The following is a 14,451-nucleotide window of genomic DNA, read 5'->3' as shown; positions in this document are numbered from 1 at the left end:
CTAATCACATAGTTTGGCATATATTTTTTCAGTCACCAAGCTATTTATTTATCATAATTAAAATCATACAATTCCATTGCACTACTCGTTATATGCTACAGTATTCACGAAAAAACACTGATACAAAAGCTCTACGAATAATAAGTTGTAACTTACAAATTCTCTAGCTAAATTTAAAAATAATCTAGTGAACATGAATAAGACTATTAAACTATTTGTCAAACACAATTTAATATATTAATTAATTGACAGGTTACTGCCATTGCCTCATGTTTGTAGATAGTGAACTACCAAAGTAGATAAATTGGAATTTACCTTCTTCAGTAGTGGAAAATTTTGAATCACAGTGTACCACAGTTTTTGTTAAATTTTTTTTAAAATTAGAAAGGTTTAATACAAAAAACAACATACTACAAAGTAATTTAAGATTTTTTATTGATTAAGTATTGAAAAATTTACAGCAAAAAAAATATTGAAATTATTAATATTAACACTTATACTGATTTTTCATCAAAATATCCTCCACAGGATTTTATCACTGCCTTACACAGACATGGCATTCTGGTAATTAATTTTATAACAGAATTTTGACTACCATTATTCCAAGTGATCTGCCAGGTTCTCCATAAATTCTGTTTAGATGGGCAGACTTAATGGACATGACTTTATTATTATTATTATTATTATTATTATTAGCCATATGATGCAAGGAAGCCTGAGGCTTATGCTGCACCAGTTAAAAAAAAAAGCTCCCAAGTTACCCTGAGAGAGAGAGAGAGAGAGAGACAAAAGTAGAAGGGAATCACCAAGAAAGAGAAGAATGATGATATCCAGCTCAGGACCCTGGGTGTGCCAAGCCCATACTCACCAGATGTGAGCCCCCGGACTTTGCTAAGAAACTTTTAATACACATATAAGATAACTTTTTTTGGGGGAAGCACAAATCAAACATATAACACTGAACTCAGGCATGCTACTACCCATGTCAATTCTGTGAAGTATTAATGGATAGCGAAGAAGATGGCTGAACTGATAATCTGCTTTCTGGTTACAAGAAATGAACAGGTATTTAGTATTTTACAATTTTAATTTATTATCCATATACCCATACTAAAATCAGCAGCCAAAATGTGCTACCTGAAGGCAGCACGGCTGACTGACTATGCACACAGCATTAGAGATGAAAAATGCCCCTGCTATAAGAAAATAATACAGCAAATACAATCTAGGACCAACTATGGGCCAGACTGAAAACAGAAATGTGACTAGGGCTTTAAATCTCGTCCAATTGAATGCTCAAAGAGCAAGAACTGTTGTAGATCAGATCAAACTCAAATTAGAAGAAAATAATATAGATATCTTGATACTCCGAGAACCCTACACACATATGGGTAGGGTTCAAGGATACCCAAGAGGCCACAAAATAATAGAATACACTCCGGTGTCCCTTCTACAGCAATAGTGATCAGAAACACTAACCTTACAGTCACAAAGGTGGGTCACCTCTGCTCCCCAGTGGCAGTGTGTGCCCATATCACCAGGCCAAAGATCCCATACAGTGTCAAATGAAATCAGAGTAGCTGCCACAGATAACAATATAGATATTATTGCTATACAAGAGTCTTACTGTGTTAAGGCTCAGTTTGGTCAACCTTCAAGGATTGTGGAATTTCCAATACATGCTAGAGTAATACAGTATGAGGAAGGAGATCCAAAAGCTGGAATAGTGGTAATGAATAAGAATATTGATATAGTTTCAATACATAGTTTTAATTCTAAAAATGCAGTATGTATTATGCAGTATGTTACATATTTTTCAATTACATTTTATTTAATTTCAATCTACTGTTTGCCCTTTGCTGACTCTAATGAGTTACTCAATTATTTAGAACATGCCATGCAATATCTTGGAGGTAGTAAAGTTATCATATCTTCAGATGTAAATGCAAAATCAAGTTACTGGTACAGTTCAATGATGGACTCTAGAGGGATAATGCTGGAAGAATTTATAGATAGTCATAATTTACTTATAATCAACAGACCTAGTATTTATACACCTTATTATAGTACTATAAGACAATCAAACATCGATGTTACAATAAGTAACTGTAGATTTCATAACCAGGTAACAAATTGGATGGTTCATACTAATTGGACGATCAGTGACCACAGAGTTATCACTTATGAAATTAATGACACTGTGGTTTGCAATTATGATCAGACTAGGCCAGTTTATTAGATTTTCTATAAGAAATATTGACTGGAATGCATTTGAAATGTATATAAAGATTGATTATATAACCTTTAACTGGACTAGACTAGATTTAATTTCTACTGCTAATCTGGTCGATCAAATATCTACCTCTCTCTGTTGAAGGTGTTATATAAATCAATGAATAAAAAGATTGTCACCCCAAGGAACTGTGTTTGGTGGAACCACGAGTTAACAGTATTAAGAAAGTTAGTTCATTCTGCCAGGAAGAAATACCAACATCACAGGCACTGGCTGGAAAATGAGGTATATTGACTTCGTAATGAATACTTGACAATTAAAAATAGACATACCAAAGAAATTCTAAATAGGAAGTGTGACATGTGGAAGCAATTTGTAACAACGAATAACACTAATCCATGGGGGCTATTGTATAAAATTTCAAGAGAAAAACTGCATACAGCTGAGCTATTTTGGCTCAGTATGGAACCTTGGCATGGACATATACTGTTGATGCGATAATAAAAAGGTTGTTTCCTACAGATGATTTGCAATATCATATGGAAATACGGGAAGCAAACTTTGATCATACTACCAGAAATCAATGTGAACCCTTTACTACAGATGTGTTGAAACAAGTTCTACAGAAGATTAAAATTAATAAATGTCCTGGAATAGACACAATTGAAAATATTCCTATATTAAAGTTCTTTGAATTCTTTCCGCAGGTTTTATTAGCATTATATAATAAGTGTTTGTGCAATGGTATATTCCCCAAAAGAATGGAAAACAGCCTTGATAAAACTGGTTAGAAAGCCAAACAAACCAGCCCAACATACAAAGTCATACCGACCAATAGCACGCACTTCTGGCTAATCTGGGAAAAAATATTAGAGCATTTAATGGTCCTACAAATAACACAAACTTTAGTAGATAAAAACAAGATTTCTGATAAACAGTATGGGTTTACTGCGGGTAGATCATGTGAGGATGCTCTTGTTGATATTTTCTCTCAGATAAGATACATAGTTCTAATGCCAAGTATGAATTGGCAATATATGTGGATTTTGAGGGGGAGCCTTGACTCCCTCTGGTGGGAGGGAGTCCTTGACCGTCTAAGATTGCCCTTATCAATTATATAAAAACTATTTCTCGGACAGATACGTAATAGTGAAGTCACAACATCGTAGTCTAAAAAGACAAGTCATGTGAAGGTGCCTCGGGAGTGGTATTGGGCCCGTTACTATGGAACATGATACTAAATGAATGGCTTGAAAGAGATTTTGACTGTTGTAGAATTATAGCTTTCGCAGATGACCTCATTCTCATTGTTTGTGGTCAATTAAGGACAGCCATAGAGCTAATTGCTAACTACATCCTTAATGATCTCTACCAATGGTCTATTAATAATAATAAATAATAATTAATAATAAATCCTAGTAAAACAAAAATGGTGATTTTTAAAACTCAACTAGATCACGAAGACCGCAAATTAAAATTAATCAAATACAGCTACCATTAGTAAAAGAAAATAAATATCTTGGAATTCTGATGGACAATAAGTTAAGCTTTCATCCTCATTTGACATCTTGTGGAGAAAATTAAAAAGTTCTCAGGAATGATAATTAGAATTTCAAGGGCAGACTGGGGTCTTTCTAGAAAAATTCACCTTTATGTTACAAAGCAGTGTTCTTACCTATTGTCACATATATTTTTTTTTTTTTTTTATGAAAACCCCAAACACGAAAGGCATCAAAACCTATAGCACTTAGTACCGTGGATGGGTTGAAGGAGAAGTATGGGGGGGGGGATGCCGGAAACTTTGCTCTAGAGATTAAACATGGGTTTCAAGTGGTGGGTTTCATGGGTTTCAAACTTCAAGCCTCCAATAAGCAGAAGGAGCCTGGTTTTATAGAGCTAGAATAGTAAGAATTGCAAATACATTACAAACGATACAAAGATCGATATTAGTTGTTGTCAATCGTGCTTGTAGAACAGTATCAACTGGAGCACTGCAAGCTGGAACTATGCCACTGGATTTATATGTTATTTTCCCGAGGATATTTACTACAGAATTAAAAGAATTAAATATTACTACAGAATTAAAAGGGAGATACCAACTATATATCTAAATATACAGCTCAATTTACAGGCTAATCCAAAGATAGAGAAGAAAAAAATGTTGGAATGAACTGATTTATCTATGGCAGACCAAATGGGACAGTTCCTCAATGGGAGTTGTAACAAGAGGTTTTATACCACAAGTTACATATCTACTAAATAAGTCGATAAGAACATGGTTTTCTATGGGAATGGAAACTTCATAATATAATAACAGGACATGGATCTCTCAATGAAAAATTATTCCAACTGGGACTAATTGATTGGCACACCCAGGATCCTGAGCTGGATATCATCATTCTTCTCTTTCTTAATGATTTCCTTCTACTTTTCTCTCTCTCTCTCTCTCTGTCTCTGGTAACTCGGGAATTTGTTTTGGCTGGTGCAGCATAAACCTCAGGCTTCCTTGCACCATATAGCTAATAATAATAATAATACAGATTTATGCACATGTGGAGCTGTAGAAAACTGGAAGCATGTACTTTGACTGTCTGTATTATGTTGATTTACAATTGCAAATGCAGGGCTGTTTCTAATTTATATCCTAGGGGAGAGGAGAATCTTCTCTTTGCCAGAGCAACTTTTCAGAAATTGCAAGAATTTGCTAAGGAAGTATTTAAAAGATGACAGATGGTTTACTAAGATTTTGAGAGTAACAATTAGTACTAAAAAGTGGGAGTTGCCAGCAGTTTTTTTATATTTTTAATTATTTTTTTTTATTTATTACTTTTAATTTTCTTCTTATTTTTTTATTTATTACTTTTTAATTTTTTTTATTTATTTTTTATTTGTTTATTTTTTCTTATATACGTTTATTTATTTTATTTTTATTTATTTTTTTTCTTATATACATTTATTTATTATTATTATTTTTTTAACACCACAGGAACTTTTATTCTTTCTTCCTTCTCCTCCTCTGGAGTGGGCCCCCAGAGGAATCTGGCCCACCTTTTGGCAACTGATTGGGTGGGTCAGAGTCTCGAATTGAGACAGTATGAGCACTATTGGGACTGGCCCACCTTCCCATGGTGTGGATGAGCACCCAGAATCGTTTGAGGATTAAGGTATTTTTTCCATACAGCATAAAAGAAAAAGAAACGAAATGATGATTCATTTTATTGGTTGAAGGCTAAGTAAGGTTCTGAGGCCAAAATGAGAAGTCATTTTGGTAATTGTCATTTCAGAATGTATCACATGGCATCTGCTTAGCTTGGTGTTTTTTCATTCAAAGAACTCCCTATAACAACAAAGGTCGTGTTCAGTTCTTTTGTTTATGCCTAGACTGCATTTCTCGTTCAAGTCGTCATCTTCGAAAATCCTTAAAGGGGTTGGAATGGTTGTGTAAAGGAAAGTGTGCATTCAAAACAAAAATTCTCCTTCACTAATATGAGCATTCTTCATTAAGATCAATAATACTGCCATTGGCAATGGCACTGAGTTTATTAACTTCATCATCCTTTATTCCCTGACAATCTACAGTGTGTACAAAGATTCAGAGCATGGGTGTTTTGGGTAATCGGATGCTGGGATTTCAGATCACTTCGCCGGTGCCTAGTCTCCAGACAGTGTAATTTGCAAAACATAAGCCTTTCTTCGTAAGAGCAACCCTTTGTTCCTTTCACTAATCTTGTTGCCCTTCTCTGTACTTGTTCCAGCAGATCTACATCCTTCTTGAAATGAGGCCCCCAGACCTGTATACAGTACTCAAGGTGTGGCCTGACTGTTGCCTTATACAAGGGAATAATCACATCCTTATCCCTGCTAGAAAAATTCCTGTATATCATTGACAAGATACTATGAGCTACTCTTGCAGCCCGTCTGCACTGCTCAGAGAACTTCATATCTGCCTGCACAATTACCCCCAGGTCCTTTTCATTCTCTACCACTGTCAGTGTAGTACCACAGAGTGATATGTTGCTCTGGGGTTGCTGTTTCCTATAAGTAGTACTTTATATTTGTCAATGTTAGCATTAGCATTAGTAGAGGCATTTGATGCAAGAAAGCAAGCTTATGCAGCATCAGCCAAAAAAAAAAAAAAAAAAAACCCCACTTCCACTTCACCCCTCTGTTCGTTCAAAATACCTGTCCAGCTGAGCCTTAAACTTATTTAGGCTATCAACCTCCACTACAAGGGATGGAAGTCTGTTCCACCAACCAACCACCTGCTAGCTAAAGGCAAATTTGTGCACGTCTTCCTACATCTGTCTTTCCTCAATTTGAATTTATGCCCTCTCAGGTGATTTTTCTGAGCTAGAGGAAGAATCCCATCAGCATTGAGCATGCTCAAACCATTCAAGGCTTTATACATCTCTATCAGATCACCTCGCTGGTGCCTAGTCTCCAGACACTGTAATTTGCAAAACTTAAGCCTTTCTTCGTAAGAGCACCCCTTTGTTCCATTCACTAATCTTGTTGCCCTTCTCTGTACTCGTTCCAGCAGCTCTACATCCTTCTTGAAATGAGGCCTCCAGACCTGTATACAGTACTCTAGGTGTGGCCTGACCATTGCCTTATACAAGAGAATAATCACTTCCTTATCCCTGCTGGAAAAATTCCTGTATATCATTGACAATACTCCATGAGCTACTCTTGCAGCCCGTCTGCACTGCTCAGAGAACTTCATATCTGCCTGCACAACCACCCCCAAGTCCCTTTCATTCTCTACCACTGTCAGTGTAGTACCACAGAGTTGATACGTTGCTCTGGGGTTGCTGTTTCCCATGTGTAGTACTTTACATTTGTCAATGTTAAATTTCATTTGCAACCTCTCAGCCCATCTGCTCAACCTTTCCAGATCCTGTTGCAGTAGCATAGTGTCAGTAGTGTCCTTGACAACCCTGCCAACCTTTGTATCGTCTGCAAACTTGGACATTAAGCTTGATATACCATCATCAATATCATTTATAAATACAGAAAACAATAATGGACCCAACACTGAGCCCTGAGGGACTCCACTAATAACATTAGTCCACGATGAGCAGTGTCCATTGATTACCACTCTCTGTCTTCTCCCCCCTCAACCACCCCTTTATCCATAGCAGCAATTTGCCTCCAATATCACACTGCTCCAATTTGTGTAGCAGTCTTCCATGTGCAACAGTATCAAAAGCCTTTCTAAGATCCAAGTATATAATATCAAAGCTATTCCCTGCATCCAGTTCTTTTGTGACTGCATCATAGTATCCAATCAAATTGGTCAGGCAAGACTTCCCCTTAACAAAACCATGCTGTGTCTGAGCTATAACTGAAGTCTTGTCTAAATGATCCTGCAGTGCTTCTTTAACCAGTGCCTCCATTAATTTTCCTGGAACAGAAGTTAAGCTCACAGGTCTATAATTACTTGTGTCGGCCTTTGATCCTCCTTTGTGAATTAGGGTCACATTTGCACATTTCCAGTCTATGGGTACCTCCCCTGAGTCCAAGGAAGCTCTCATAATTATGGCTAAGGGTTTGCTTACTTCCTTTGCTGCCTCCTTTAATATAACTGGATAGATCCCATCCACCCCAGGTGCCTTTCTTGTGTTTATCTTCAACAGTTTCTCCTCCACTTTACTCCCAGTTATTTCAAGATTCTGTAGCTTACTGCTAGAGTTGAATACACCTCTGGCATTCCCCTCGCTGAATAACTCCTCATGTGTGAATGTCAATGCAAAATATTCATTTAGTTTGTTAGCTACCTGAGCAGGATCATCAACAGTTGACCCATCAATATCAAGTGGACCAATCTGATTCATCCCCTTCCTTCTAGAGTTTACATAAGTAAAGAACTCTTTGCTGTTTTTCTTTGCATCCCTTGCCAAGGATTTCTTGTAATCTGCCTTCGCCTGCCTAACCTCCTTTGTAACTTGGTTGCATATCAACTTGTATCTATCATAGGCTTCTGTGTCATGTGTTAATTTGTAAGTATCCCATGCATTTTTCTTCTCTGCCATCATTAGTTCATCTGATTAGTTCTCTCATTAGTTCATTTGACATCCATTTTGGCCTAAACCTTGAACAATATTTCTTAGTTGGTATGTAAAGCCTAGTAGCTTCCAAGATAAGTTCTTTGAATGCTTCCCATTTTGAATTTGCTGTTGGTAACATCATCAGTTGGTCCCACTGTATAGAATTTAAATACTGTCTCAGTCCATCGTAGTCGCCTTTACGGAAGCAATAACCCTTCCCTTTACCCCTAATGGTAGTTACCTCTTTGAGTAAATCCCACTTCAGCACATTGTGATCACTGCCACCTAGTGGTTCATTTATCTGCAGATTCTTAATGCATGAAGAATCACTGCTGATAATCAAATCAAGAGTATTACTCCCTCTAGTTGCCTTCTGAGAGGAGGCAACTAGAGAGGCAACAGCTGAGAGGTGGCAAATGAATGTTAAACTTCATTTGCCACCTCTCAGCCCATCTGCTGAACCTTTCCAGGTCCTGTTGCAGCAGCATAGCGTCAGTAGTGTCCTTAACAACCCTGTCAATCTTTGTATCATCTGCAAACTTGAAAATTAAGCTTGATATACCATCATCAATATCATTTATAAATACAGAAAACAATAACGGACCCAACATTGAACCCTGAGGGACTCCACTAATAACATTAGTCAACGATGAGCAGTGTCCATTGATTACCACTCTCTGTCTTCTCCCCCTCAACCATCCCTTTATCTATAGCAGCAATTTGCCTCCAATGCCACACTGCTCCGATTTGTGCAGCAGCAATTTGAAGTTTTTCATAATAAAATCATTAACATCTTAAATTTTATTGTTATGTTTTCACATATAAATAGAGTATACTTCAATACGTGTAATTAAATACTAAATTTTTTATTCTTATATTACAAAAATGTTTTGTTATAAATTATTCATAACTAAAGTAGCAATAGACTCTAATCTACTAATTACTGCTCTCTTAATTTTTAGAAAAATATTAATGACCATGCATGATCTGAAAAATGAATTTAAAGAAGAATTCGTTAATTTTGTCTTGAAAGACAAAAGTGAATGATGAAGCAAGACCACTGTGTCTTCACTTCTATAAATGTCTTTTGAACGAAGCTTTGAAAGCTTCAAAACTTCAAAGACATCTTATGACGAATCATACTCAGTCAAAAACATATTGGTTGAAATTTGGCAAAAGAAGCTAAAAAAACTGTTAATAGAATGGTGCTTGTTACACCCTGTAATATTAGTTTCTTTTAAAAAAGGTAATAGAGGCATCCTTTGAAGTAGTCTGAAGAATTGCTAGGGCTAAGAAATCCCATGGTATTGGAGAAGTTTTTAGTGAAACCAACTGCCAAGCTATGACTTGCTTAGTCTGTCATGATGATGTTGCAAAGAAACTGAACCTAATTCCTTTGTTAGATAATACAATGAAAAGGTCTGACATCATAGAGTCTGAGGACATTTTGGAGCAGATTATTCAAAAAATTAAAACTACTACTAATTTTGCATTATAAATTGATGAATCTGTGGGTATTGCAGACTTTTCTAAGCTTGTGGTATTTGTTCATTTTAAAGACAAGGATAACATTCAAGAGGAATTCTTATTTTATGAAATGGCAGCAATAACAGGAGAAGATATTTTTCAACTGACAACAAACTTTTTAACCAAGCATAGCCTGTCATGATTGAATTGCTCTGCTTTGTATACTGATGGAGCACCAGCTATGATGGGAAGTCGACCAGGCTTTGCAATGCGTCAAGAATGAAAATCCAGATGTTATTATATCATAATCAATGTTTTTTTTTCCACAAAAAAAATCTTACTACTTGGGAAATGCAACCTCATCGCATACTCCCCTCCAGAAAGTCATAAAAGTTTGTAAACTTCATCAAGTCAAAAGCTCCGAATTCTAGAATTTTTAAAGAAGTGGGTTCCCAGTACAAATATCTATTGTACCAGTTGGAGGTCTGCTGGCTGTCTTGTGGAAAAGTTAATAAGCTGAGAACAGAGATAGAAATATGTTTGCAATAAAAAAAAAATTTGAATTAGCAGAGAAATCTAAGAATTCCATATGTTTGGAACTTCTCACATATTTCGCAGATATATTTGGACTGTTGAAAGAACTGAACAGAGATATGCAGGGCAGAAATAAAACAATGGTTGATATTGGCAAGAAGAGTTTTTAATTCAAATACAAGCTTAATCTATGGAGTATGAACATGAAGAAAGGCAAAATTGCTACCTTTCCTGTACTCAATGTTTTTCTGAAAGAATCAAACCAGATTTTGTTATTGGATGTTGAGCCAGTCTTTCAGGAACATCTGTAAAACAAGCTTAATAGATACATACCAGAACTGCCTGAAAATTCAGAGTTGGCACAAAGCAGTTGGGCCGACCGGGCTAGCCAGGTGAGTAATGTGCCTGCCTGGCAACCCAAAGATCGCGGGTTCGAATCCTGCCTCGGGCTTGGATCCGAGTAAAATGCAAAAACTTTGGGAGGTGCATTATGGCCACAGAAGCCAATGCGCCAACAACTAAAAAAAACAAAGCAGTTGGATACGAAATCCATTTGATAATTTGACTATTTGAATTTGAAAATTAAAATTTAATATTGTTCTCACTAACAAAGCAGTGTGAGAACAATATTAAATTTCAAGAAGAACTAATTGATCTTCAAACCAATGCAGTTTTGAAAGAAAAATTTGATTGTTACTTTAGGAAGTTTTTGGCACCAGCCTAAATATTTTCCTGTGCTGTCCGCTGAAGCTGAGAAAGCTTTGCTTCCATTTCCAACCAATTATCTGGTGAAGTAGGATTTTCGGCACTTTTTACTGTAAAAACAAAACACAGGAATTGACTTGATCCTCAGCATGATCTGTACCGTGCTATTTGCATGAAACACTGCAGTATCTAGAAAAACACAGCACCAGGGAAGTCTCTAATTGTGTCATTAAATTTTGAATTTTACAAGTAAATGTGTACCAAATTATTTTATTAAATTTATTTTTTAATAAACACTTTATTCATCCTACGATCTGATACCTTAACTGAAGCTTTATAATAATGAAATTATCAATTCACCTATTAACTTAACTTAGAATGGTATCCTGCACTGTCTTTCAATATTTTTTACGTATTTTTTTGGCTGCAGAAGAAAAAGGTCAGGGAACCACTGATATAAAGGATTACAATTTACCATTAGTAAGCTAGAACTCCCACACAAATATAACTACTTAATAATTGGTGGTTTCTGGATTCTGCATTGAATCCTGTCATCAGGCTAAATCAAGAAAAAAGGTTAATACTTTCTTGATTGGGCCTGATGATTGAGCCTTGACCTTTGGCTAAGTTTAAGACTCTAACCATCACTTGTGTGAAATCCTTTAGCAGGCCACCTTGAAAATTGACATATGAACATCCTTACCTACTTGTGTAACTTGTATAGATTTTCATCAGTCTACGTATTTAAATTTCATAAATGCCATGTGTTCTTATACAGCTTACTACTCACTTTAATCTTTCCCAGTAGAGGCTCATCCAAAAATCCAACACTCTCATCCATTTCAATATTCTCATCATGTATAGGTGGTGAGTGATCATTTCTGGAAGCATCACTTCCATCAGAAGACAAATGACTGGGTGGAGATGGTGTGGCAGTACGAGGAGGAGACCTCGTACTCCAGCTCCAAGCTCCAGAACTACTGTTACTGGTCCAGGAAAAGGAGCATAAACCTGAAATCAAAAAAAATATAATGAAACATAACATTCCAACCTAGAAATGAGTTAGATAACACAGCCATGAAAGATGAACAATGCAGTAATGAGCTTAGTATTGCTCTGAATGATCAGTAATATCAAAAAAGTAATAATCTTCCAATGTAGACTGTTCCTAAGGAGTAATTTGGAAATGGAAAGCTGTTTTTTCATGCATATAATGATGTAATAGAAGGATACATTCTAAAAAAAAAAAGGTATGTATCTATAAATATTTTTAAAAAAATTGGCATGCACATAATATAATGGGAGTGATACATGCCAAAAAAAATTCTTTGCTATTATACTGTATACATTGTACATATACAGCAACGAAACTACTGGTTGATCCTTCATATAATGTGTATATTACACTTTATTTTAAATACACAGCGCAGCATTATGTTTATAAGATTACATTCCGAAATCTTAAAATGGTCTTGGCCCCAAGATTTGAGGGGTTTCTTATTATATAAATGGAAATCATGTGCCAGACTAGAGCAGCAAAGCAACAGGCACCAATCACAATTCTCCCAGAGCCATAGCACTTCTGCTATGGCCCATGGGAGAATGGAAAGGGGATGATTCTCTTACAAACCATGGCCTGATGAAATGTGCTTTGGGCAATGTTTGCAGACCTTTCTGGAACAAGATATGATGCAGCCAAGGTCTGGTTGTGTGTTCGATGCAGAGAGTGTGAAGAAATTAGGAGACAACTCAGCATTCTGATGGGCATTTATGCGAGCTTGAAAAATACAGTGGATGCTCTCAAAGGAATTAAAATGAAGGAGCCCATCAAGCTCTCAGCTACCCAACTTAACACCAGAGAACACACTTGCAACCTTCAAGGTAGAGTGTGCTGGTGCTGCAGGAGTTAGTTATTGTTGGTGAGGTTATTGTCAGGGAAAAGAAATGATTTCTTTCTACTTTTGACTCACTCACTCACTCTCTCTCTCTCTCTCTCTCTCTCTCTCTCTCTCTCTCTCTCTCTCTCTCTCTCTCTCTCTCTCTTTCACACACACACACACAGGGTAACTTGGGATTTTTTTTTTTGGCTGGTGCAGCATAAACCTCAGGCTTCCTTGCACCACATAGCTAATAATAATAATTTGAAAATTTCTGCAATTCTGCCCAGACACGATAGGAGGGGGTATATGTTGAGAGCCTTGTCAATCAATTCAGCCCTGGAGAGAAAATGTGAGGCTCATGGGGTAGAATTTTTCTCATTGTGATCTGTGCTTGTTAACAGGAGAGACTGCTTTTACAAGAGGAATGAGATGCACTTAAATAGAAGGGGGTGCAAGAATATTTACTGATGCTATCGAGGCAGTGTTAGGTGGGTCAGAAAATGCTAGCTTGGAGGATACACAGAATAATAGCTTAAGTAGAGTTACAGAAAGAAGTGAAAGTGATTCTTGCACTGCTTCCATTAAAACATGCAACAGCCCAGTGAGCAGATTTCAAGGCCTGCTGTGGAACAAGGAAATAAATAAGCATATTAGGATAACTAAGAGTAAGAACAGAATCAAGTATACTTGCATGTACACCAATACTAGGAGTAGTGAAAATAAATTTGATGAATTTGAAGTACTAATTAAGTCATCAAATGCAGACATTGTAGGGATAGTAGAGACATGGTGTCATTAAGGCATAAGCAATCCCAAATTTCAATGTGGTGAGTACAATGTACATAGGAAAGGCAGATGGGAAAAGAGGGTTGGGAGTTATGCTCTTAGTTGAGAAGCATGTTAAATCTAAGGCACTACATCCAGTTGACAAAGGTGACCAGTGCAACGTTGAGTCAATGTGGTGTGACATAAACACTGGTAAAAACAAAATTGAGAGTAAGAGTGTGCTATAGGCCTCATAACTGATGAACATACCAAACAACTATACAGAGAAATAGAATTGGCCAGTAAATCAGATGCCTTATGATGGAGGATTATAACATTCCAGATGTTGACTGGAATTTGTGGGTGTCACTCACACAATAGCAACACTTTTATAGATTTATTGGATGACTGTTTTCTACAGCAGCAGCAGCATGTTAAGGAAGCAACACTCTTGATCTGGTTATCAGCAGCAAATAATCATACATTATGAGTCTGCAGGTAAAAGACTTACTGGGTGGCAGTAATCATAGTGTAGTAATGTGGATTTTCATAGAGACATAACTACTGTCAAGGGCAAAAGAGAAAGGCTTTTGCTTTCGTAAGGATGACAATAGTGGTCTCAAACAGTTTTTAAATTCTATGCAGTGGGACCAATAATGATGTTACCAACAGCAAATTGTAAATGGGAAGAATTCCGGGAAGTAACCATATAAATCACTAGATAACCAGTGGCACTAGGCTTTTCATACCAAATAAGAAATATAGTTCAAGGCTTAGAGCTAAATGGATGTCAGATGAACTGATGAGACTTGTGGCAGAG

The 14,451-nt window shown here is 36.6% G+C and overlaps 1 protein-coding gene across 3 annotated transcripts in view; it reads right to left on the bottom strand.

The window, feature by feature from the left end:
• Glut4EF (Glucose transporter 4 enhancer factor) overlaps nucleotides 1-14,451 on the bottom strand; it is a 328,825-nt gene that overhangs the window by 54,325 nt on the left and 260,049 nt on the right. Inside the window, exons 4-5 of one of the 3 annotated variants that reach the window (XM_090386184.1) lie at nucleotides 11,818-11,972; nucleotides 5,998-6,024 (exon numbers count right to left, since the gene is read on the bottom strand). In XM_090386184.1, coding sequence (XP_090242310.1) covers nucleotides 5,998-6,024; nucleotides 11,818-11,972 — 182 coding nt within the window. Of the gene's footprint in view, nucleotides 1-5,997; nucleotides 6,025-11,776; nucleotides 11,998-14,451 lie in introns of all 3 variants that reach the window. The other 2 variants (XM_090386182.1, XM_090386183.1) reach the window with 2 other exon arrangements.

Source organism: Mastigoproctus giganteus, chromosome 12 (assembly GCF_048544385.1).
Source record: "Mastigoproctus giganteus isolate SK-2022 chromosome 12, ASM4854438v1, whole genome shotgun sequence".
Lineage (NCBI taxonomy): Eukaryota > Metazoa > Arthropoda > Arachnida > Uropygi > Thelyphonidae > Mastigoproctus > Mastigoproctus giganteus.
This window is presented reverse-complemented; position numbering and strand designations above follow the sequence as displayed.